Raw genomic sequence first — 27,063 nt, 5'->3', positions numbered from 1 at the left:
TTTTGAAGAGAGTATTGCTGGTTCCAACATGGTAAAAGAATTGTACCTGTATGTTGTACATGTGCAGATATCAAAGTTTGTTTTTTTGTTAGGTTATGGAAATTATTTTTTTCATATTTTGGTAAATAACTTTGCAAGGGAGCATGTCAGTGTGCCAGGTAATACCTCATTTTGAAGACAGTGTTGCTCCTTGCAACATGGTAAAAGAACTGTGTCTGTACACTGTACACATGTACAGATATCACAGTTTGTTTAGTCTTGTAGGATTATGAAAATTATACATTTCCAATACTTTTATTTTTATTTATTTACATTTGTTTACCAGGAAAGTCTGACTGGACACGGGTCCATTTTCAGCGGATGCCTGGGGAGAAAACTCCATAGTACAATAGCATGCAGTACATGAGAGAAAAAAATATAGAACATACAATTGATTTTAATATATAATAGGTTGGAAGTTAACAGTTTTAGTTAGTACAGTAGACAGACATTGAGGTACATAGTAAAAACATTAAGATACATAGTCAAAAACTGAAAAAAAATATATGTATATGTTTTTTTTATTAACCAGCATCTGAGTTTACAAGCTTTTTAGGGCAAATCTGTTTGTACTTATCTGAACATGTGACACAATTAGATTGGTATGGATTAACCTGGAGTGTAACATGAGCATAGCCAGTTAGTTAAGTAGTGGGTTTTAAGGAGTTTTTTGAAATGATTGAAGGAGGTGGTAGAAGTTATATGGATTGGTAGTGTGTTCCAGGTTTTGGCAATGGTGTTGAAAAAGAGTGATTTTCCAGTGTTGTTTTTATGTTGGATGACAGTTATTAGGTTCTGGCTGTTAGATGGTAGGGTTCTAGTGGGAATGTGGCCTGTATTAAATGCTGAAGTGCTGGGCTTAATGACTAAACATACCAAAGTATGTAGTAGAGCTTATGAGAGAGTTGATTGAGCATGAGTATATGAGGCAACTCAAGCCAGTTAAGCTGTTTAAGGGATAGACAGTGGTGGGACCTGTAAGAAGCATCAGACGCAAACATGGCAATCTTAAAAGATTCCATTTTATTTAGTTTGGTTTGGCGTAGATTAATCAAGATAGGAGAGGCGTAGAGGAGGGTGGATAGGAGAGGAGTCCTAGCGATGGTAACTTTGGTATGTTTAGTCATAAACTGTTTGTTCCTGTAGAGGAGGCCTAGCTTTTTATTGACTTTCTTGATGGTTTGTGCTATGTGGATGTTGAATATCTCTATGCCTAGCAGTTTAGTGTGTGTGGTTGGACTAATTTGAATATTTTCTTTGAGTTGATGAAGTTTTCGCTTAGGGCTGGAGATCTACCTAGGCCAAAGAGAATTAGTTTGTTTTTTTTTGGGCTAAAGAAGACGTTTGATGTTAGTGAACTAGGTTTCGGCTATGGTGAAGGTGTTTTGGGTTAGGGTTTGTAGTTCACTTAGGGTGGGGGCGGCACATATAAGGGTGGTGTCATCAGCATATTGTACTACTGAGGCAGTTGGTAAGGATGAAGATATCTGGTTAGTAAATAGAGAAAACAACAGAGGGCCGAGGATAGACCCTTGAGGGACTCCTATAGTTACTGGTAGCAGGGGGGACAATTGGTCTTGCATTAGGACAGCTTGCTGTCAATCTGACAAATAGCTGTTAAACCATGATACAGAGGAGGGACTTGTATTTAGGGTAGATAGAGTTTCAAGAAACATGCTGTGGTTTACCATGTCAAAGGCTTTTGATAAGTCTAAGAATATGGAAGAAGTGAATAGACCCTTGTTTCTGTGGTGATTAACTATGTTGGTAAATGATAATAATGCTGTTGTGGTGCTGTGGGATGGTCTAAAGCCATACTGGGATATGGAGAGTAGGTTGTTATTCTGGAGGTATTGCATAAGTTGAGTATAAACTACTCTTACTAATATTTTGGATAACGGTGGTAAGATAGCTATAGGGCGATAGTTGGCAAGTTCTAAGGAGTTACCTCCTTTGTGCAGTGGGATGATATGGGAGGTTTTCCAAGAGGCTGGTACTTTGCATTCTGACAGAGATCTTTTAATGAGAATGGAGACTGGATAGGCTATAGCTACAGTTGATATTTGATAGAAGGCTGCTGGTAGCTTATCAGCTGCTAGAGTGGTTGGTTTAAGTTTTTTAAGAAGTTTAGAAATTGCCTTGGTGGACACGGGGTAAAGTTGAAAACTGGGGGTATTGTTTTGTGTCCTGGAGTGGGTTGTAGTAGTTAATGGTGTGGGGGTGGGTAGTACTATTATTTTCGGCATTGGCAATGGTCTGGACTGTTTCAGTGAAGAATTTATTAAATTGTGCGGATATGTTTTCATGATTATTTGGTAGCACAGTGGTTGGTGTAGTGGACTTTCCTGGGTGCATTATACAATTTATTGTGTTCCAGAATTTTTGGGAGGTTATAAGCATATTTTTCTTGTAGGTTTTGATAGTAGTTAGATTTGTCTAGTTTGATATTTTTTGGCTTTGTTGTGGAGCTCTAGGTAATTTTGTCTTAAGGTAGTGGTTTTGTTTTTTTGATATTGAGAACAGGTGTTGTCCATTTCTTTCATTATAGTTTTAGTGGGATTTGTTAGCCATGGGGCATAAATTAGTTTTTTTTCTAATGGTTCGGGAGGGTGCATATTGGTTGGATTTTTAGGAAGGTTGTGTTGAAGTATTCAACTGCTTTGTGTAGAGATAATTATTTTAGGGGAGTCCAGTTGCAGTTTTTTGTGCATTGATGAAGTCAGTAGGTATGAAGGTCTTTTTGTTATGAACTACTCTGAGGATAGGTTGGCTGATGGTTTGGGATTTGTTCCTAATTAGGTAGGTAGGATGATGGTCATTTTGGGTATCTGGAAGACAGCCAGATTGTTGTGTAAGATTGGGGTCAGATACCAGGATCCAGTCTAAGATGGACTGTTGATTGGATGTTTTGTCAGTTCTAGTGGGGGTGGTTATAGTTTGGGTAAACCTGTGGAGGTTTGTAAAGGCAGTGGGGATTATGGCTGGAGCAGTTGAGCCAGTCAGTATCAAAGTCTCCTAATAGTATGGTTTCATGTGGAATCGAGTTGGACATCCAGTTAAGCAGATTTTCCATTAGAGTGATATTACTGCCTGGTGGGATGTAGCCACCTGCAATAACTGTGTGTTTATTAGAGTTTATTTGTAATCTGACAAGGATTACTTCCACATCTTTGACATCTTGGGTGTTGTAATCTAGTTGTTCTATGGTGAGGTGGTTTTGGAATATTATTGCAACACCACCTCCCTTTTTCTCTACTCTGTCTTTCCGGATAATATTGTAGCCAGGGGTGGTAAGCTCATTGTCATGATATTTTGGTTTGAGCCATGTTTCATTTAACACAACAATATCCAGTTTGATTAGTGCCAATAGGGCATGTAGGTCCTGGATTTTCTTAAGTATTAATGAACAAACTCGCCTCCAGCAGGACCACACCATAAAACCAGAAAAGACTGCTGAAGCCAATAAGTCCAGTTATCAGAGAATTTATTATAGCAAAACACAGGAGATAAGCGCTTTCGTCACTAGGACTTCTACAGTCCAGTACTGTAGAAGTCCTAGTGACGAAAGCGCTTATCTCCTGTGTTTTGCTATAATAAATTTCTCTGGATAACGGGTGGACTTGTTATTGGCGTTTCAGCAGTCTTTTCTGGTTTTATTTTCTTAAGTATGCTTCTAGCATTAATGTTTAGGAAGCAGAGAGCTGAGGATGGTCTGTGGTATAGGGGATTTAGCTGATTTGTGTTAGGGTTGACTTGTGTTTTGGGTCCTGGATTGGGATGGACATCTCTACTGCAAGTGAGTTTTTGGAGTAGGTGTAGACAAAGTTTGGTAAATTTGTGAATTATTTTAGTTTGTTTTTGTGAAGAGAGAGGGTTAGTTTTTATGGTTGGTTTGTTGAATGAGTAAGGTTGGGGCGTGGTAAGGTCAGATGGTGATATAGGGAAGTTTTCTTAGTTTAATGAAATTAGCTGTGGATTCTGTTTGCCATGGGGATGGGGTATGGTTATCAAGTTGAGTGTGATAGGAGTACAGATTGGAAAGAAGGAGTAGGTTGAAGACTATTATTGTGTAGATGGATGCTTTTAGCAGTTATTTGGATGTGTGCAGTACATGTTAATTTGTTTAAGAAACGGTTGTATGTATATAAGGGTGATCTTTGTAGCTGTGTCTGATTGGAGTTGTAATAGGAGAGGGGGAATTGGGAGGGATTTTCTGATAGAGGCAGGAAGTGAGGAGCAGTGTTGGGGAGGAACTGGAAGTGGAAGAATCGACAAGTGGCTAGATATAAAATAAATGATATGGGGTGGATGGGAATGGTGGTGGGGGAGAGCGAAGTGAGCCTGTCCCTGGAGGAGTGGTTACTACCTAGAAGCTGTAGTTTTATTGGCCATTTTGGGTCAGTTCTAAACTCCTTGATCTGTCTCCCTTAAAACCAGGCTGCCTCATGGTTTTGGCGTCTTTTCAGGCTTGCTAGTTGTTGCTGAAGCACCTACCAAGGGGAGAAAACGCTGAGAGTAGAAAAGGAGCCACTTTTGTGATTTTAAGTATTTTCTTCTGATTTTTTGTTAAGTTTTACTGCTTTGCTACCTACTTTTTGGCATTTTCCGGTTTGCTAAAGTTTATATCTGTAACAGTAACAGTACTTGGAACACATCTAAAGCTTGTTTACTGCATTTCCTGTGTTGCACTTAATTTAAAATCGTTTTTTTCTCTAAAAACTGCATTTTACCTGATTTTGGCCTAGCACTCAAGTGTGGGGCCATTTATTGCACTGTTGTGATTATTTTGCTGCTTGTGTATCTCTGCTACCTTTAAACTTTTTCCCACTTTCTGAAAGTTAAGAAAGTTCAGTTACAGATTTGCTGTTCTGAACCGTTAGGAAGTTTCTAGAAGGCCAGTGCTTGCTTGGGCTAAAAGGAAGTCTCTGTGTTCACCAGTGGGAGTGGTTAACACTGAACATCCTGCCTGTCCCTGGAGGAGTGGTTACTACCTAGAAGCTGTAGTTTTATTGACCATTTTGGGTCAATTCTAAACTCCTTGATCTCTCTCTCTTAAAACCCTACAACTCTCTTTTTGCGTGGTTTTGCGCACTGAGCAGCACCGCCTAAACAGGTTTAAACTATTCCAGGCTCCACAAAGTCTGCTTGCTCCTCACTTTTTCCCTTAGAACTGTTCAAACTCTCAAAGTAATCACTCTATTCTCTTTCTAAAGCCATGCACTTGCTCAGCTCTTATAAGGAAACACTAACTAACTAAAGCACTACACCCTCCTTGACTTCTCATAAGTATTAGACTCCCGATTGGTCCTTCCTGATCAAGCTAAAAATCAGTTCCCTTTCCATATCATCTGATCAGTAAAAAAACAGTTCCCTATACTAATCTGGTATGTCCAAGGGTCAGTTTCAAAGCTACTCTCCAGTCCAGCTGGTGAATCTGGGAATTTTGAGACAATGTTACAATTGCCTTATGTACACAGACAACCCTCTCCTCCTTCCAACAAACTCTAATACATGTGAGAGATGCAGTTACACAGCCAAACTGGAGGCAGAGCTCTCTCAACCCAAGACTGGCACAGTCAGTCAGGAGGAAAAGGTAACCACCCACATTACAAATCCAGTCTCACACAGACCTATTGCATCTGCATACCCAACACATAAACGCACAAAAATATACTCGGAGGCTCTAAATAAAAATCTGCCTAAACAGCAAAGACCTATAGCCACCCTCAACAATACCCATGAATCACATATCTCACAAAATCAGTGTGCCTCACAACCACAGCCCTTAAGGCCAAACAACACACCAAATACACTTGTTATAGGGGACTCTATTGTCCGGCACACTGACGTCCCATTCACCAGACTGGATAAGGAGAAGGTCACTGTAAGCTGCCTGTTGGGTGCCAGGATCCACCACATAACGCAAGCACTCAGGTCACTCCAAAGCAAGTACAAGTATGACTCTGTCATTGTCCATGCTGGTGTGAATGACCTGAGATGTACCTCCCTGGACTACATGAAAAGAGACATAGAGGAGCTCTCTGACCATGTAGCCCAGGCTGGTATGACCCTGACCTTGAGTAGCATCTTGCCCTCACCAAGAATGATACCACAGTTTAAAGACAAAATGATCAGTTTCAACAATTGGCTAAAGTATTGGTGTCATTCAAAGGGGATCCAGTGTCTGTCAGCCTGGGATGACATGCTCGACAAGCCATGTTGCTTCGCTAGGGATGGCTTGCACCTGTCACCCTTAGGCTTCCGTATACTGGCCAAGGCTCTTGCCACCCCCATAGTGCCTTTTTTAGGCAAGGCTCAAAGGACAAACCCACCTCCTTAGACAACCCAAGGATAAAAAAACTAAAGGTAATGCTACTCAATGCCAGAAGTCTAAACCTCAAGATGCACGCACTTGAGGCTCTCCTCAGTATGGAGAAAATCGATGTCTGTGCAGTATCAGAAACCTGGTTCAAGGCTCCTGAGAGCACCCCAGCACTACCAGGTTATAACTCATACCATGCGTTTCAGCCCCAAAACTCGGACCGAAGCACAAAAGGAGGTGGAGTATCTATATTCATCAAAGATACCTACACCTCCAGGTTAGTGGCACTGCACGAAGCATCGGAAACCATCCATGTGCAACTAACAGCGGGCAAAACTGCCTTTCAGTTTGTAGCCTGCTACAGAACACCCTCCCTATTACAGAAACCCCACTTGGCATTCCTGAGAACACTGGAGAATATGAAGGTCTCTCCAAACACTATCTTATTGGGTGACTTCAACTACCCAAACATTGACTGGGAAAACTACTCAAGCCCAAACACCCTCGCCCAACGGTTCCTTGAATTTATAAACTCTAACGTAATGGAACAACTGGTCACCACTTCCACAAGAGGGAACAACATATTGGACCTGGTCATCACCAACATGGGGACTCTATGTTCCACACCAGAGGTAAACCCCTCATTGGTAAGATCAGACCATAAACAAATTTCCCTGGACATCCATATCCCGTCCCCACCCCCAGCCAAAGAAATCACTGTAAAGAATTTCTCAAAAGCCAACTTTGCACTTCTCAAGACTGAGGTGGAATCCTTCAAAGCCCCTGGGCCAGCGGATAATACAGCCCAATCCGCAGAATCCTTTACAAATGCATTCTATGAGCACCTGCAGGAATGCATGGATCATGTTATCCCAAATAAAACCAAAACTCACTCCTCCAAAAACAGGAGACCGGTCTGGTGGACCCCAGCCATAAATAAGCTATACAACAGAAGGAGGAAGCTACTACATGACAGAGCAAAATCCCAAAAAGGGAAGGCATCTCTGATCAGTATTAGCAAGAAACTTCGATCCCTCATAAAATCATCAAAGGCCAGTTTCGAAAGAAAAATTGCCCTAGACACTAAAGATAATCACAAGGCCTTCTTTAGTTATGCCAGAAACATGGGCAGAAACTCCCAGATATGCTCTGAATTGTTGCATAACGGTACAAAATATACCGAACCTACAGACATAGCCAACATCCTGGCAGACAGATTCAGCAACCCCCAAAGGAACAAATGCCTATCCCAACTGAATGTAACCTCCCTGACATCACAGATGCACAGGTGAAAGCTGGCCTCTCCAAAGCAAAAAACACAGCATCTATGGGACTGGACGGTGTCCCAGGCTGCGTCTTACACGAGCTCAAGAAGAACTGAACCCTCACATTAAGTCACTGTTCAAACTTAGCCTTACTACAGGATATGTACCCAAAGAATGGCGTACAGCTACAGTGGTCCCACTCCACAAAGGTGGTGCCACAACGGACCCCGGAAACTATCGCCCCATAAGCCTGACTAGTCTGGTCTGTAAAGCTATGGAGTGTATTATCATGGAACTCATAAACAAAGACATTGGGAGCCTCCAGACACTGGACCCTACCCAATTTGGCTTTGTTAAGGGCAGAGCTTGCCTCTTAAACCTAGTTGATTTCTTTGAAACAGTTACCAAAGCCATAGATGAGGGCAAGGTAGTCCACACAGCATACCTGGACCTCGCAAAAGTCTTCGACACAATACCCCACTCAGGTATCATAAATAAGCTTACCAGCTTAAATATCAACCCCTATATCACAAGATGGGTTGCAAACTGGCTCAGAGATAGAACCCACATGGTCAGAATCGCAGGTGCCATGTCCGAATCCAAACCAGTTACAAGTGGTGTCCCACAGGGCTCAGTTGTGGGACCTCTCTTGTTCGGTATATACTTCTCTGAGATTCAGGCTAACACAGGGGGATTATGGCTGACAAAGTTCGCAGATGACTGCAAACTGGGGGACATAATCGAATCTCCAGCTGACACAAGCATCCTCCAAAAGGGTCTAACAGAGACGGATACTTGGTGCCAGAGCCACGGCCTCAAGCTAAATGCTAAAAAGTGCATAGTCATCCCCTTTGGGAAAAACAAGGTGCCCACAAATTACCACATAGGTGGTAATCCATTAAGTATGGAAGAAGTGATTAGAGATTTGGGGACCAATGTAGATAGTAATCTCTCCTTTGATAATCACGTTGCCAAAGTGGTTAGAAAGACCTTCTATATAGCCCACGTTATCACAAAAGGGTTCGCATCTAGATCAAGAGAGGTCATTGTGCCGCTCTACTCGTCACTCATCAGGCCCATAATTGAATATGATGCCCCTTTTGGGATGTACCTTACCCGACACCTGCAGCAACTGGAGAGACCCCAAAAGTACCTCACCAAGAAGATCATGGGCTACAAACAGATGTCCTATGCAGCTCGACTAAAGAAACTCCAGCTCTTCTCAGTTGCTTACCGCCTACTCAGAGGCGATCTATGCCTGACGTACAAAGCCATGTCAAACCCAGAATTAATGGACATGCTCCACCTCAAAAAAATCCAAGTCCCTTAGAGCTACACGCTCCAGGGACCTAAACCTCAGCACAAAAATAAATAGGACATGCTGGAGGGACAGATTCATTTCCCAGAGGCTCCTCTCACCCTGGAATAGAATCCCAATTCATGTTAGACATAGCCCCTCGCTGACCCTCTTCAAGCGAAATTTGGACGCGTGGATTGGAAATTGCAAATTCACCCCTGGGATCTCCCCAGTGTCCCTGCTAGACAGAGGCACGGTAAATTAATCTTAAATGGGTACCTTCTGTGACCTACTTTACAGAGGCACAGTAGGCTAATCTAATAGGGAGGTGGAAGCCAAATACACTCTGGCTAGGCTTATAAATGCCCTAGGGCAGATAGCCTAGTATCTACCTATGAACCTATGTGAGTCTACACCCACAGTGAGTGACTACAAGATTCCCTAAAAAAAAATCTGTGAGCTATGGAGGTGAGTCAGGATACAGAGAGACAGAAGAGTATGGATTTAAGGTAGAGGGAGAAAATCGGAGGTGTAGGAAGGTATAACAGCACAGCAGGATAGGGTAGAGAAGGAGAGCAGGCTGGATAAAGAATAACCAGTGGTGGGAAGCACAGAAAGTAGATAAACTGGACGTTATTAAAGGGTAAGGAGAGAGGAAGGGCAGAGTATCCAGACAAAGTAATAAAAAGTCTACAAAAGCAGTCAGGAGGATAGGTAAATAAAATATGAGCGAGTCCTACAGTCAAAAGGAACAGGCAGAAATTAAGAGAAATACAAAAGTCAAAAGAAGCAGGCAGAAGTCAAGATAATTTAGTCTAGGGAGATACTCTACTAGATAGACATTTAACAAGGAAGGAGTGTAGCTAACAAAATGGGGAGGGGGAGTTGAAATAAGTTTACATGCAGCCTAATTTAAACACTATGGTAGGGGAGGAGAGAAAAAAGGTAAGAATAACTTAGAAGCCATGGGGGGGGGGGGGGGTGTGCAGCTGCCAGTACCGATGCAGATCTCAACCAATGGCACTACAAATACTCATTTGCTTAACAAAGCAATTGCAAGACAAAATTCTGTGGTGTGTAGCTGAAAATAGCAGTTGTAAGTACCTGGATAGAAGCAGAGAGGCTGTGGAGGTGATCAACTAGCAGTCAAGCTTTCTGAAGTTTCTAATTTTTGGAGTGTCGGTGCTCTCAAGTATGGGAGGGGAACAAACCGGACCCACTATGTAGTCGCGATGTACAGACACTAAAGGAAAATAGATAAGGAAGAAGTTGTAGTAAAGGAGTTAGACAACCTCAGTGAAACAAGCCTAATATCAATGACATTCAGGGTGTATAGCAAACACTAGGCATCAGAATTACTTAGCAATAACATTCTAATAATAGTTCAGTTATACCTCAGCTACAATCAGTAGACAGATTGCAGATGAACACTGAAAACTAATAATGCTAGTTTGTACGAAAACCGCTAAAATATATAAATGGACTGCAGAATAAAAATAGAAACAATAACTGTAAAACCGCATGCAGCCAAGTAACGTGGTTCATACATAAATCCCTGTCTTACCAGGAGCAGAAAACGAAAGCAAATATAAGAAGGGAATGTAGAGGTTCTGTTTAAAAACCTACTTGCAGCCCCTGACATAGTGTTAGACCTCAGAGGTTGAACTGAATGCCAGCAAAACATTAATATGCATGACAAGGATAATATTCATTTAAGTAGAGCAGTAATAGTAGATGAAACAATAACATGCAGTACACAGTAAACAAACAGTTCCAGCCACAAAATGCCAGCAAAAATGAATATCTATGACAAGGATAATATGCACTTAAAATAAAGTGGTACATGCAGTAAACAGAAAACAAACAGTTCCAGCCACTATCACTATAACATAAGTTGATAATTTGAAAAATGTTTATACTGTCAAATATAGCAATACAAAAAGCTGAAATGAAGGTTTACATTGCCAAATAAAAAACAAAAACAATTAAAATAAAGCAAATTTGAGTGCTTAGCTCACAACACCAGGGACTGCAGCTGCAAGAAATTTAAAGATGGCTCTACTTCTCATTATTAGGCCCATGGGGGGCATGGTGATCACACAAATGATGCATCATTTTGAAGCTGACATTGAGACACACAACTTCTACACTGATATGTAGGCTCTGTCTGTTACAGGTGATGAGATATTATGCTTTGTTTATTTATCAGTTGTGACAAATATTGTATTAATCATATTTCTGTGAATATCTCCATAAAGGAGCATCACACAGTAATGGTTAATGTATCATTTTAAAGCTGACATTCATACTAACAAATTAAATACAAATTGTATGGGTCTACATGGTACACTGACCAATATACTGTGCTTTGCTTTTCCAAAAAGGTAAAAAATATGCACAATATCAACATTCCTTGCCAAATATTTAATGACTGATATGCACCATCAACATTTATACTGTTGGAAAGGTCAGTGTCTGCTGAACAACTTTTGCGTTTAGATTTGTAGTCTAACTCTTATAGTTAAGAGTTATGAACATTTGTTTTCTGTATGGTATTAGAAATGGATTTTCTGAAAATGAGCTCAGGCTGCACTGTCGTTTCTTTGGTGGAATTAAGCAGGCAGCTTTTACTGAACTGCTTTGGATTGAATGAGTTAATACTTTCCAGTAGGTAAAAGACATATACTCGGTTTTCTAAACCGTTAGAGAATTAGTTTTTCTTCTTTTAATAAGGTTTTCATTAATAGTTGATGTTTGAGTGGGGTTAATCACGGTTTGTACAGGGACAAAGCCAATGCATTTTTAGGTGATTTTTAAGAGATATTTTGAATTGGGTTAAGGAGGGAACTGTAGTAAATTGTGTAAGAAGTAAGTTCCAGATTCTACTAGCAGAGTCGGAAAATAATGATTCACCAGCTGAATTGTTGGATTTGACAGTTTGTACTAGCATTCTTTTGGAAGAGGCGGAGAGCCTTTAGGTTACTGTAGGGGGTGATAATATTTTTCAGTATGGTTGGTAGAGAATTTTGTGAACAACTATAAGTTAATTATACAGAAGTTGGTAGGATAGTTCTAGCCAGTCTAGCGATTTAAGGTTTTGACAGTGATGGGTTCTATAAGCTGATCCTGTGGCAAATTTGGCAATATTATTATAGCAGGTCGTAAACTTATTGATGTCTGATCTGCTTAGGTTTACGAAGATGTGTGAGGCATAAAGAAGGGTTGATAGCAAATGTGTACGGGCAATCACAGTCCTAGCAGATGGGGTTAGGAATTGTTTAATCTTGTATAAAGAGCCTAGTTTCTTATTAACTGTTTTAATAGTTTTGTCGACGTGAGCATCAAACTTAAGGTTGTTGTCAATGATTACTCCTAGCAGTTTAGTGCAAGGTTCTGGGGAAATTATGATACCATTGTTAGATGTTATGGTGAGAAATGGTAAGGGGACCTTGCAAGTGGGGGTGAAGAGTAACAGCTTGGTTTTATTTGGGTTTAATAGTAGACGGCGACCAGTGAGCCAGTTCTCTACTTTGTTGAAAGTGATTTGGGATAAAGATTGTAAGTCTGTGGGGGAGGTGGCAGTGCAGATTAGGGTGGAGTCATCTGCATACTGAATACATGTTGCATCTGGGATGACTTTGTGCAGATCATTAATGAAGATGGAGAATAGGAGGGGACGTAATATAGATCCTTGGGGGACTCCAAGGGTGATTGGTAAAAGGGAAGATAGGTTATTTTTCCATAGTACAGCTTGTTGTCTGCCACTTGGATAAGAATGAAACCAGCTAGTTACTAGGTTATCTATGGAGAGTGATTTTAGTGTCTCTGAGAGTAGCTGGTGGTTTACCATGTCAAATGCCTGGATAGGTCTAGGAAGAGGGCTGAAGAGAGCTTGTTGTTGTTACAGTTTTGATTTATTGTGTGAGAGAAAGAGCGAAGGGCTGAGGTTGTACTATGCAAGGTCTAAATCCGTGCTGGTAGGGAGGCTAGGAGATTGTTCTGATTAAGATAGGCTAGAAATTGTTTATGGATACATTTTTCCATTATTTTAGCCAAGGGTGACAGGATGGCTATAGGCCTGTAATTTTAGAGTTCAGTGGAATTTCCCCCTTTATGGAGAGGAATAATGTGGGGGATTTTCCAGATGGAGGGGATATAAGCTTTGAGAATAGTTCTATTGATTAATATTGAAATGGGGTATGCTATTTCATTAGCAGCTTTTTGGAGATACTCTGCGGGTAGTAAGTCTGCTGAAAGGGTGGTGAGTTTCAGTTTCTTAAGTAGGGACCTAATAAAAGATGTTGGAACTGGGTCGAATTTGAAGGGGGTATGATTATTGGGTGTGGGATTGGTGGAACTTGGAGTATTGGGAGATAATTTGTTGGCAAGGGATTGCACTGTTTCTGTAAAGAAAGTGTGTTAGCAACAATTTTAGGAGATTGTTGGAGGGTAGTCAAGGGGTAGGGGTAGATGATTGTCCTGGGTGGAGAAGTGTATTTATGCCTGACCAAAATTTTTGTGGATGATTTTGGTGCTTTTGTTGCAGATTAAAGTAGTAGTTTTTTTTTTTTTGTCTAGCATAATGGACGTCTTTGTATAATTTCTTAACTGTTTATATACGAGGTGGTCTTTTGGTGATTTAGTGGTTCTCCAGGAGGCCCACGCTTTGTTTCTGCAAATAATTTTTTGTCTCGTATCCTTTGACAGCCATGGTGCTACTTTACTATTGGTTCTGATAGTACGTTTAGGTGCATGGTTATCCAGGATAGCAAGAAATTTAGAGTTAAAGTACGAGACTGCTTCATCTAGTGGAAGTAGTTTTAGGTCGGTCCAGTCACGAGCTCATTTTGGAATGTAGTCTGAATAAAGTTCTTATTACCTAATGGTTTTAAAGGTAGATTGTCGAGGGATGTCATTTCTTTTCCTGATTATATAGGTCATGAAGTGATCACTGATTTCCTTAGGTAGGGTGCCTGCTTAGGCTATTGATCCTGGTAGGGGAAGATATGATCTGGGAGAAGCCATGTAATTTTATATGGGTGGTGGGGAAGTCTGAAGAACAGGTGTGCCAGTTGATAGTGAAGTCCCCAAAAATAATAGTTTCTTGGGGGCAGTTAGTGGGCAGCCATTGGAAGATACCCTCCAAGGTGTTTGTGTTGTTACCTGGAGGAATATAGATACACGCAATGTTTATAGATTTGTGTTTATTGATTTGGACCTTAGTGATGAGTATTTCTGCATTATCAGTTAGCAAGGCATGTGGAGTACTAGTTTTGGTTATTTCTAGTGCGGATTTATACAAAATGGCTACCCCCTCCCTTCCTAGAGATGCAATAAAGTCTTAATATATTGTAACCTGGGGGTATAACCTCATTGTCAGAGGTAGTAGGTTTGAGCCAGGTTTCAGAAAGGCGCAGTACACCAGGGGAGTGCACATCCAAGAGGATATGTAAGTTTATACATATTGTTCCATTTGTGTTGTCTATTTTCATTCTTCCTCAACTATCCATCTATCAACCCCCAACCTTTTTTCACAGTGAATTTCTGGAAGAATGAGAGATTATAAGGACACCACTGTCCTTGTTGAGTCCCAGATAATGCTTATTCTATTAGGATTTTTATAGTAGTTCTTTCTACTTTATGTTAAACAGCAAACAAGATCTGAGGTATGTTAGGGATTAGTGTGTTATGGGTAAGGGAGGAACTCGAGAGCTTTTTGGTAGCCACGAGTTATAGTAACAGCCGAGTTGGATCCGAGGATCGGATCCAATCCCAACAATTGAGGAAGAATGAAAGTGGACAACACAGATGGAACAGTATGGTAAGTGCATAACTTCTTTTTTTATATACTGAATCAGATAGAATACACATGAAGAATTAAAAAAAATGTGTAGCCCTTGATCTACAGACTTTTCCAGCCTGAATTTTATACTATGGATTATGCAGTGTCTAACATCTTATCTTTTCTGCTCTTTCCATCACATCATGACAGATGCTCCTTACATTTCTGACTCCTTCAACTCTGTGTAGTTTCCTTTTGCACACATTTTGGGATTCTGCCTAAGTGATGCATATAATACGCAAGACCACTCAAAGGAAGGTGTAGCTTATTCATATGAGTTGCAAGGATTTCTTAGTCTAATGATGATATACACCTTGCCAGTAACCACCTTCATGCTTTAACTCCTTTCTCAAGGGGGAAGAGGCCATTTAGTCTTGAAGTAAATTTGACGGTACCTATCCAGTGGTCCAGGTCAGGTTTGAAGGAAGATAGTGAGTGTATATAAAGCCAGATGATTTTTGAGAGGGAAGGTTCTACAAAATATCAGTAAGTCTGTATGTATGATTAGTTTAGTTTTATAGTTTTGCAACCATATGTTTGGATTTCTGGCAGGTTTTACTTAGTGTTTGGGTTTCTGTCAACAGCTGGGAATCATTGGAATGCATTCTCCCTTTTACTAGACTTGTGTGTTGAAAAAAATCACCATAACTTCGGTTTCCTAGTTAAAAGGAGAAACGACTGCTGTTGGGGGGGGGGGGGGGGTGACCAGGTATGTAACAGTCCAGAGACTGCTTGCTGGTCCAGTGACAGTGACAGCAGTGTTGCTGAATACTGTTTTCAGTCACCAGACAAGGGTGAGTGTTTTCCTTTTCTGTTCATTTGTCAGTACAACACTAGGTTAATGGTGTGTACTTCATTTAGATGCTAATCTGTTAAAAAAAAAAAAAAAACACTGTCTTGGTGATTTTTTTTTTTTTTTTTTGGTTGAAAGGAAAAACAGCTGGCGTTGGGGAAGAACCAGTATCTTGACCTTGTTGGTTCCATGGCCAACCACACGGAGTGTATGTATGTGTGTGTGGGGGTGGGGGTTTCTCCGGACAGCAATCATTTTCCTTTATTGTTCAGTTGTTTTTACTGCATACTGATGCCATACCTGGACACGATGCAGACATTGCACCCTTAGTCTTGGAAGTTGAGATTCAAGAAAAATCCATGAAAAAGGTTATGTATGGAAGCGATATACCAACGTTTTCAACCCACTGTAGAAGGCCCTTTCAAACGTAATTGATATAGTAAGTGTATTTGCACAGTATAACTGAAGTGCACTGAGGAGGGAGACAGCAGCCAAATGATGGATAAAAATGTTTTTATGACATGGGCTAAGCTGTTTCATGGAGTGATGTTTGTGTAAGGAAGCGTATACTGTACTGTTTTATAAAACCATACATGAGTTACTATATTTCTGAAATTGCTGGTGTTCTTTTGATGTTGAAACAGTTACATTATTGCATGTGCTTACTAATTATACTGATTTGTTTTGCATTTCTTGCATATGTAGTTCATTAGTTTCATCTGGAAGGAGCATAATAGACTTTATTGATAAAATCTGTTTTCCTTTTGTGCATTGAACTGAAACTGAAGTAATTTAGTAGGGCATTTTGCTACAGAGCATGATTTGTGTTTGCAATGTGTTTATGTTTCAGGTTGAGCTTTAATACCAATGAAAGATCTACAGATGATCAAACTTCTTTAACCAGATTTAAGAAGCCAGACGAGGCTCTCACAAAGAAGTGCGAACTTTCAAATAAAGATGTAAAACTTTGTAATAATGCATCAGTGAAACCTTCAGATAATATTGAAAACAATAAAAGTTTTCTAAATGCAAAGCATACAGTGACAGCTGAAACAAATAACAAGCCTTTGTCTGAACCTTGTCCTTTTAAAGAAAAAAGTAAGAGTCCATTTAACTCTTTAAAACAACGACTTGCTAGGAGAACAGAACATTTTAGGAAATCCATGCACTCATTTTCGCTGCATCCAGCAACACAATCAAATCAGAAGCCTTTGGAATGGTAAGTGAGACACATTTAACTAGTGCAGTAGATTTTTATATAGCCGAATTAAGGTTTTAATAGTATTTACATGTATACCAAATTAAATGTTTAAAGAACTAATTTAAATAATTATCATTATTTACCCATTAGGATTGTGTTTCTGCAGCGTAACATTGTGTTGTTTCTCTAGAGTTATACTTATGTTATCTCATTAATTTGCTAACACTCTGTGAGCTATGTGGACCACAATCTGCTTCATATTTTATTTTGTGAAAATGTTTAAGTGCCTCATTGCCTTCACTGTCCATCATCACATTACTGCTGCTGTGCTTTTATTATGTTTTTTTCTGTCTTCTCTGTTTTAGTAGACTAAAAGAAAGGAAAAACAACAGGAGTGTCTTTATGAGTCAGATCATTTGCATTGCTTGGTGTTCTTTTAGTCTGAAAATAGGCAGGACATCAGACAACTTTGATAATTGCTTTTACTTGCATAAGAACAGACTCCATGTTCATATCTCAGAATGGCACTAGTTCTGTTGCTTAAAGTCATTATTTCTTTATGAAGTTTGGCACTTTAGTATTGAGGTGTAAGACTTCTTACTGGACCTGCGTTTGATTCCTGCTGTCTCCATTTTCCTGCAGTGTAACCCAACAAGACCGTTCTCCCAAGTCATCTGAGGAGGTACCTGCAGTATGTTGTCATTACTTTGTTTGTTTTTATTCTATGTTGTAGTCACTGTAGATGTGCCACCTTGTTCAGTAGTGAAATGAACAGATTTTGTGTGTTTTTGTGTGTATGTATATATATGTGTGTGTGTGTGTGTGTATGTATGTGTGTATATGTATATATATATATATATATATATATATATATATATATATATATATATATATATATGGGTCTACTGTATAACTTCGAAAATACACTTCGAAATTACACAGTAGACCCTGGGTTACGCGAAAGTGCACTTTCGCGAAACCCACTTCAGTGAACGGGCTATGTACTGCAGTTTAGTGCAGTAGTCACGGACCTTAGGGTTAGGCCACGGGTCATGGTAAGGGGGTATCTAGTAGAGCTATCCCCTTACCATGACCCGTGCCCTAACCTTAAGGTCCGTGACTACCACACAACAGTGGAGGACATAGTCCTCCTAGCTATACCCTTACCATGACCCGTGCCCTAACCCTAAGGTCTGTGACTACCGCACCACAGTCGAGGACATAGAATGTTTTCCTACTGTCCTCCACTGTGATGCAATACGTTCGCAGAATCAATGTTCGCGAAAGTGCACTTTCGAATAAGTGCACTTCCGCATAACTGAATGGTATTCAATTAAAAGCAGTAGACCCATATATATATATATATATATATATATTATATAATATAAGTCATTGGGTAAAATGTAAAAATGGCTCCTAGCAAAGGGCACTAAGTAAGATTTCCATGAATTTTCTGCTTCAGGATCTTATCCCTATCCTAACCCCAGTTTATACAAACACAGAGGAAATTCTCTTTCCTCATTTATTTCCCACCACCTGTGAAATTAAATCACTGGGTATGGAATGAGATGATAGTTTTGGCATTAAAACCATATTTTTGCACCCTAAGATGAAGTCTGGTTCTGTTTGCTGCTTCTTTGTACTGCCACTGTCGTCAGTATAACTTTGACTAAACCATTACCAAGACTAACGTGCCATTCCTTTACTCTAAAAATGTCCCATTGTAGCACTGCTACATAATACACACCATCTTTGTCATCTTCTTTTGCCCACACATAGAGTAGTAAATGGAGATTGGCAAGAATTCAGCAAATGTAGTCCTCAAAGACACACAAGACTCGAAATCTTTCTGGGGTGCCAGAGCAAACAATCCCAGGCAGATTATTTTGTCTTTTGTGTAGGTGTTAACATGGTGTGCTTCCTTCCGATAAAACGGCTGAGTCTTTTTGTTACTCATTCTTTCTGGCCTCTGTTTCATCAACCATCAGATCTCCTATTGGCCATAAGACACCAGGGGGAGATTTGGGTAATTGCAGCTGTAATCCGTTGGAGGTTAGGAGGCTTTTGTGCATTCTTCTAGTACTTCTCCCTGTCTATTGGAAAGCATGGTGCTCAGTGGATGTGTAATATTCTCTTCTTGGTGGCTCATGTTCTTCAGTTCCTAGGTTGAAGGCACTGTAGTACCAAGCACTTCCCCAGATGTTTCTTTTGTGTTGGCAATATTTCAAAATCATCCTTCCTATGGGGGGGATGTGCCAGCTCTGACTGCTAGCTCCTTTCCCATGCGTCAGATCCACCACATGATAGAGGCATGTTGAGAAACTTAAGCCTGCATCAACTTCTGGAAGATAGTAGATACAGATAAAGTACTGCTCAGAGGCCAGAAGGGAGGGTTGCTGTCAGATTAGCAAGAGAAGGTAAGGGTACTTAAAGGTTTGAAATCAGTCAAAAGATTCTCCTGCAAAGTCTGACTGTGGGGCGGCCTGTCTTTTTTCACAAGTTTCTTTCAACTGACAAGAGGTCAAGGTTACACCTATATTCAGATGCAAACTGGTGTGCTGAGCATTGCACCCTCTGTAGCTAGTTTGGGGGGGTGTATTGGGTGTCTGCAGTATTTCACCAAAGTGCGGGTATCCCAAGATTGAACTCACCAGAGTGACTCACTTGGAAGGTTCTGTCATTTCCTCCAGTGAGGGCTTAGTCGTTGCACTCATGATTAAGGAGACTTCTTCCTGGCTCTTTTACTTGGGTTGAGGAAGAATTAATATCCATGGCTAAGGAGACTTAATAGTTAATGTTAAGTTGTCAATCTCGCCTTCATTCTTGCTTGATGGGTTCGGAGCCGATCCCTCGGCTCCGACTCGGCACTTGCTAAGCTCGAGAGTCACTTTTACCAGCTCGAGGCAGCCCCATATCCCATGATGCAAGGCGGTAAGTACCCAGATCTCGTTTGCCGCTTAAACTTATGAGGTCCTCCTTTTACCAGCTCCTGGTAAGTGATTCACTTTTGGATATTTAAGCCCCTTTTTCTTAAAAAACCCTTAATTATTAGTTATTAGTTAATTATTTACATTTTCTGACAGAAAATCCCTGTCTTTTCTAATTTATTTTAGTCAAACTTTACCCATCCCATCCCTGTTAGGGTGTGTGTGTTTGTTTATAGAAATACCTTTTGGTATTTTATTTAAGTTAATTTTTTGACTGGTGTGTGTGTGTGTTTTTGTAAAGCACCATGTCAAAGGAGAGGGTCTCAGGTTTTAAGAAGTGTGACTCGTGCTGTCAGAAGATGTCTCTGACAGACGGTCACACTTCTTGCCTGTATTGCCTGGGGCCTCTTCACCTGCAGGACTCCTGTGCTATTTGTCATTCCTTCAGCCAGAGAGTCCTGCAGGAAAGACGCAACAAGCTGATCCTTAGGGGCCTTCTTAAGCCGGAGGGCTCTCCGGCTAAGTCGGCTCCATCTAAATCAGCTAAATCTTCCAAGGCCCAGGCTTCTGTATCTAAGCCTGCGGCCTCGGCTCCGACTCGTTCAGAGTCGAGATCGGCTCCGGCTGGAGCCGATTCTGGCTTGACAAAGCCTTCGGCACCAATGGCTATCGGTGCCGAATCTGTATCGACCACTTCGGTGTCGGCTCCGATCGGTTCCGACACCCATGTGGCACAGGCATCGGTGTCGGCTCCGATCGGCTCCGACACCGTTACTTTGGTGGCTGTATCGGCTCCGGCTGGAGCCGATGCATCGAGGCTTCCTGTTGGCTCCGATAAGTCTTCGGCTCCGACAGGATCTATAGTATCGGTTCCGATGGCTCATTCCAGGAAGAGGTCGAGGTCTCCTTCCTTGGAGCCGATACTGTCGGCTCCGGCTTCACCTCTCCTTTCGGAACGGAGCCATCGGAGCCGATCTTCAAGGTCATCCAGACTGTCAGATCATGACCTAGAGAGAGTGGTCAGTAGATTACTTAAGTCACAGGTACTGGCCCAAATGTTACATAGTCCGTCTCAACAGACGACTGTTGGTCCACACCCTGTTACAGTTCCTCCTTCAACTCTACCCCAGAGCTTGGAGTTGGAGTCTTCGGGAATGGTTACTGCTACGGCTGGAGGACGGATACCCCCTTCTGTTCCTTCAGCCTCTACTCTTATCTCCTCTTGAGACCTTCCTTAGAGGGATTCGTGGTCGGGCTTCCATGGTCTCCTCCGAGGGGTGAGTGGCATCGGACCCTTGTCCGAACCCGCTCTTCCCTTGGAGCCTCGGCCTTGGTGAGCTCGGCTCCGACATCTGCCTCGGAGACTTCCCTTTCGGTGGTCCCTGGAGTTCCTAGTTCTTTGGAGCGGGTTCTCTCGGACCTGCCTGGGAGGGGAGCATTCGAGGTGATGAAGAGTGTACTGGCCACTGGTATCAGTCAGCAGTCTGTTCCCGTAGCTCCTCCCTCTATAGTACCTGTTGACATCTCTGCCACTTCTCTTGCTACAGGACCCAGAGATCCTCCGCCTCAGGTTTTCCCATTGGGAATTTCCCCCTCTTCCGAGGATTCTCCTGATGTTTTGGGAGATCCTCCTAGGAAGAGGACTTGTAAGAGGAATCATGTACACTCCCGCGAATCTGTCACTTCGGATACTGGCTTTGATCACTGAGAGGGATCCCCTAGATCCCCTCTGAGGATGTCTCCTTCTCAGACATCCTAGAACTCCTTAAACAGAGGGGAAACTGGCCCACCAACAATCCCTCTGAGGATGAGTCAGTATACCTAGAGGCGTTTGGATCTCGGCCCTCCACCTCCTGGGTGTCTCCGCCTTCGACCCCCTTATGCAGGTTATTGCACGAAGGCGTGGGCAGCTCCTGACTCTGTAGAGCCAGTCCCTAGGAGGCCTTCAAAATTTATCACTGCCCCGTGTGACAAGCAATTCCTCACTAAGGGTGTCCCCGCTGATGCCATGGTGGTGGCTGCGGCCACCAAAAAGGAACTTGCAGATCCTTCCGTGCCTGTCCATCCTCCTAATAAGGACTCTAGGACCATGGATAGGTATGGTAAGCGGATGTTTTCCTCAGCGACCTTTGCTATGCGTTCGCTGAATTACCTTTGTCACTTCACCAGACTCCAGAGGGATATCCTTAAGGAGCTGGGTGAAGTAGTTCAGGATCCTACAGCTGCAGGGGCTCAAGAAAAAATTGCTTCGCAGCTAGGAACCCTCAATTCCATTGCAAACTCCTCCATGCGGCTAATATCTTATGCTGCGGATGGAGCGAGTAGAGCCAAGAGGTACAGGTGTGGCTGTTAGGCGCCAAGCCTGGATGCGGCTATGTGATTTTATGGATCCCTTTAAGGCGTCCTTCACAAATTCTCCCTTTGATGGGTCAGCTTTGTTTGGCCCTCAGGTGAAGGAAACCTTGACCAGGTGCGAACAGGACGGCAAGACTCTTTCTGCTGTTGGAGTCCTTTTTCCACCCTTCTAGACCTTATCCCAAAGGACAGAAAGGTGGGAAAATGTGGTTCCGTAAATCCCAAGGAGTCACGCCGGATTCACGTGGTCAGTTTACCCCTAGAGGCAGAGGGGTAACAACAGACGCCGCTCTAGAGGCAGAGGCGGTCCGAAAAACCAGGGAAACAGAGAGCCTCTCTCTGACAAGCCCTTTCAGCATCCCTGAGATGTTGCCCGCCTGTCCCTCCTTGGAGGCAGTCGGGAAGATTATCACTGTACCCAGAAGCCTGGCATTCCCTCACTCAAGACAGATGGGTACAGTCGATCATATCCAAGGGTTACATAATTCCTTTCGAGGAAAGTCCCTTCCCTCAAATTCCCTTCCAGATGTACCACCGGTCTAAGGGAAATTGCAGAGTTAGAAGTCTCAAAACTACTGCAAAAAGAGCCATTCAGCCAGTTACAATAGACCATTCAGAGCCGGAATCTACTCAAGGTTCTTTTGGTCCCCAAAAGACGGGAGACTGGAGACCAATATTGGATCTCAGCAGACTCAGCAAGTCTGTCAGGAAGACAAGATTCGAATGGTCACTCTTCAGTCAATTCTGCCCTTCTTACAGAAGGACAACTGGATGTGCTCAATAGATCTTCAGGATGCGTACTATCACATCAAAATTCACAGACGCTCCAGGAGATTTCTCCGCTTTCGGCTGGGGTCCAGTCATTTCCAGTTCAGAGCCCTGCCCTTTGGTCTCACTACAGCCCCAGAGTGTTCACCAAATGCATGGCAGTGGTCACGGCTCACCTGAGACGTCAAGGATTCCAGGTGTTTCCGTATCTCGACGACTGGCTCCTGTCAGCCACCACCAGGCATCAGCTTATACAAGCCAGGGATTACACAATAAACCTTTGTTCTCATTTGGGCATCTCAGTCAACTTCGAAAAGTCATCCTTATCGCCCTGCCAGTCTATTACCTTCATAGGCAAACTTAAACACTGTTCGGATGTCAGCTACCCTTACAGATCAAAGAGTTTCAGACATTCAGAGTCATGTCAGGATCATTCTGGCCAGCAAGAAAGTACAGGCCAGAATGGTTCTAAAGGTATTAGGTCTCATGGCTGCGGCCATTACTCTTCTTCCCTGGCTCGATTCTACATGCGCCTTCTTCAGTGGATGCTGTTCACACAATGGTCATACCAGCAACTTCCAATGCGTCACCAGATTCTGGTGACACAGACATGCAAAGAGCATCTTGCTTGGTGGATCACATCGCCTCAGGTTCACCAAGGCAGGTACTTTGTACCCCCATCCCCGATAGCCACTGTCACCACGGATGCCTCCCTGATCGGGTGGGGGGGGTCATTATCAGGGCAGGATGGTTCATGGGACGTGGCAGCCGTTCGAGTACCATCTGCACATAAATGTCCTGGAGATGAGAGCAGTGCTTTTAACGTTGCAAGCCCTCAACGACTTTCTTCCCGTAGGGACAATTGCAGTCCACACAGACAACATGTCTGTAGTTTGGTATATCAACAAACAGGGAGGAACCAAGTCCTACCCCTTGTGTCGAGAAGCGCTCAGACTATGGCAATGGGCGATCTCCTCTCATCGGTTTCTGGTAGCAACGCATATCCCTGGGAAAACCAACATTGTAGCGGACAGATTGAGCAGAGCTATTCTCATGCCTCACGAGTGGTCTCTCAAGCAATCTATAGCGGAAGAGATTTTTCTGGAATGGGGTCGTCCATGTTGCGATCTTTTTGCTACTCCCCAAAACAGCAAATGTCCAGACTTCTTCAGCCTCTTCCCTCTATCAGGCCATCCCCCCAGAGATGCTCTGACCCAGGATTGGCCCCAGGGACTTCTTTATGCCTTCCCTCCATTTCCTCTGATCCCTCAGGTGATCCAGAAAGCTACCGTTTTGAGAGCCAAATTGATTCTCATTGCCCTTTACTGGCCTCGACAAGTTTGGTTCCCGTTCCTCCATCATCACCTTTTGGTGCAGCTGTGGCATCTGGACCCAGTGCCAGATCTTCTGATTCACCAATCGGGTCAGCTGCACCGGTCAATCCCTTCTCTCAACCTCACAGCATGGTTGCTCCACTTCCTTCCTTAGCCAGGCTTCCTTTGATCTCTAACCCTGTTAGAGACATCATAGTGGCTTCACTAAAATCCTCTACCAGGCGGATTTATACAAGCAAATGGAAACGTTTCTCTTATTGGGCTAAGGCCAAGAATATTGATCCTTTTACTGCCCCTGTTCAGGCAGTCCTGGACTTCTTAGCAGAGATTTTTCATGCAGGCTCCTCTTCTTCCACAGTCAGAGTTCAATTGGCTGCTATTTCCAATTTTCATGTCGGGATAGCAGATCATAATATTATGTCCCATAGGCTCTGCAGGGCCTTCTTGAAAGGAATTTTCCTACTAAAGCCTCCAATCAGGAATCCTCCTCCTCAGTGGGATCTAAATTTAGTGCTGACATCCTTGATTCTTCCCCCCTTCGAGCCAGCTGTTTCTTGTTCCCTGAAATATCTTTCTTGGAAAACATTATTCCTAGTGGCTATTACATCGGCCAGGAGGGTGTCTGAACTTCATGCTCTTTCGGTTCGACCCCCCTATTTGGTTTTTCACAAAGACCGAGTATCTTTGAGAACTAACCCAACCTTTTTGCCTAAGGTCGCTTCAAAGAACAATTTGAATCAATCCATTGATCTCCCTGTATTTTTCCCTAACTATTCAGATAGAGCTGAACAAAAGCTACATTATCTTGATGTCCACCGTCAACTTAGATATTATTTGGACAGAACAAAAAATTTAGAAAATCTGATCAACTTTTTGTTTCCTATGCGGATAATAAAAAGGCCTTCCTGTTTCTAAAGTGACTTTGTCTAGATGGCTTTCTTCGGTCATCTCTGAAATTTATCTGCTCAGGGGAAAACAGCTGTGCTCAAAACCTAAAGCACATTCAACTAGGAGCTTAGCTACTTCTACAGCTTTTCAAGCTAGACTTCCTTTAGACACTATTTGTGCAGCGGCCACTTGGGCCACTCCTCACACTTTTGTTTCCCATTACAAATTGGACTTGGCCTCCAGGGACAGAGCCAGTTTTGGCTCTACAGTCCTCAAGAGTTTGTTCCATTGAGCCACCCAGGATAGAGGTGCTAGGGACGCGGTCCCATCAAGCAAGAATGAAGGCGAGATTTACAACTTAACATTAAGAAGTTATGTACCTACCATAACGTTCCATGTTAGTTGTCTTCTCTCGCCTTCTTTCTTGCGACCCTCCCTCCTTCCCCCTGGCCTGGACAGACCTTGTTATAAGAAACTGTTATGCTGAAGACCATTCAGACCTGGTCCTTCTTCCATCTGTAGTTTTCTTTCTTCCTTTGGGAAGTATTTTATGCTTGGTGCTATTGCCCTTTGTCAGCAAACGAGATCTGGGTACTTACCGCCTTGCATCATGGGATATGGGGCTGCCTCGAGCTGGTAAAAGTGACTCTCGAGCTTAGCAAGTGCCGAGTCGGAGCCGAGGGATCGGCTCCGAACCCATCAAGCAAGAAAGAAGGCGAGAGAAGACAACTAACATGGAACGTTATGGTAGGTACATAACTTCTTATTTTGCTCCATTCATGACGGTCATTAGATGTGCACACTTGTTTTTATGTCTGGTTGGAGCTAGCTTCACAGGTTTCAAAGTGTACCTTTTCTGAACATGGGCTTATGTGAAATCCTGTTCAGGTGTCTCCTGACTAGATGCTGCATCCTGCCTTTGTGCTTTAACCTAATGCTAATGTTCAATATACAGTGCTTGCCTTTTGCATGCTGTGTGAGCTCAGGCTTCCCTATTCTTGAAATAGCAGAAAGGATGAAGAGTCTTCCTCCTAAGTTTTTTGAGAAGGGAGCTCAGAGGATTCAGAGGTCTTTCCCCTGACAGACAGGGATAATTGGACAATACCTCCCAATTGTGCTCTCTGAATAACTTTCGCTTTTGTGATATCCCCAACTAGAGCTATGGTATAAAAGGATAAAGCCTGACTATGACTTAGGCAACCTAAATTTGACTAGTGACTCTTGCGAACCTGATAGCACTAGCAGGGGTGGCTAGGATTGTCTGCCCTTGAGGGGATGATGGATTATGTTTGTAGACAGGAATGTGTTCTGCCAGAGACCAAGCATGAAAGAGCTGGTGTGGGCAGTAATGCCTGTGCCATGCATGCTGTGCACAGCTGAGGTTTTGCTTTGAACCTGCAGAGTTGGTGATCACTCCTCAACTCACATTTCTTACTAATTGGGGGAGGGAGTGGCTCTTTTAGAGGCAATAGGCCAGCAAGTTCTTCCCTTCCTGGTATGGCCCACCTGCATGGTTACAGCAGGATTCATCCACTCCCTGTGGATTGTTAGAATGCCTGTGTGAAGGGAAACAGACTTTTAGGGATATAGACCATAAAGTCTCTATTTTTTTTCAGAAAGATGACCCAGCTGCAGGGTCAAGAAGGATTCATCCTGCACCTCTCTTCTTCAGTAAGGGTCACAGAGAGGACATAATGAGTGCAGACATCATTGGTGAGTAGATAATTTCAGTCAATACAGATTCATTGAGAGGAAAAAAAATGAAGTCCTCATTGGACTGGTTTGGAGGTCCCCTGCATTCTCTCCAACAATAATTTAACATGTATGTGAGCAGAAAAGATGAGAAGCATTGTGTAATTCCATTCCTCCCCACATATCCCTGCTTTGTTTAGTGTGTGTGTGTGTGTGTGTGTGTGTGTGTGTGTGTGTGTGTGTGTGTGTGTGTGTGTGTGTGTGTGTGTGTGTGTGTGTGTGTATCTACTTCATTTGCCCTAACGTCCCATTGACCGACCCCATTTGCCCGAGACCAAAT

The 27,063-nt window shown here is 42.6% G+C and overlaps 1 protein-coding gene across 1 annotated transcript in view; it reads left to right on the top strand.

Annotated features, from left to right (window-relative positions):
• The window catches only part of LOC122792761, a 1,018,830-nt gene that overhangs the window by 511,771 nt on the left and 479,996 nt on the right, over nt 1–27,063 (top strand). The window contains exon 7 of the mRNA XM_044060334.1: nt 16,409–16,777. Coding sequence (XP_043916269.1) covers nt 16,409–16,777 — 369 coding nt within the window. The remainder of the gene's footprint in view (nt 1–16,408; nt 16,778–27,063) is intronic.

This window comes from Protopterus annectens, chromosome 2.part0 (genome assembly GCF_019279795.1).
Source record: "Protopterus annectens isolate FY-2018-M chromosome 2.part0, PAN1.0, whole genome shotgun sequence".
NCBI classification, from domain to species: Eukaryota; Metazoa; Chordata; order Ceratodontiformes; family Protopteridae; genus Protopterus; species Protopterus annectens.
The sequence above is the reverse complement of the archived record's forward strand: the minus strand, read 5'-3'. Positions and strand labels throughout refer to the sequence as shown.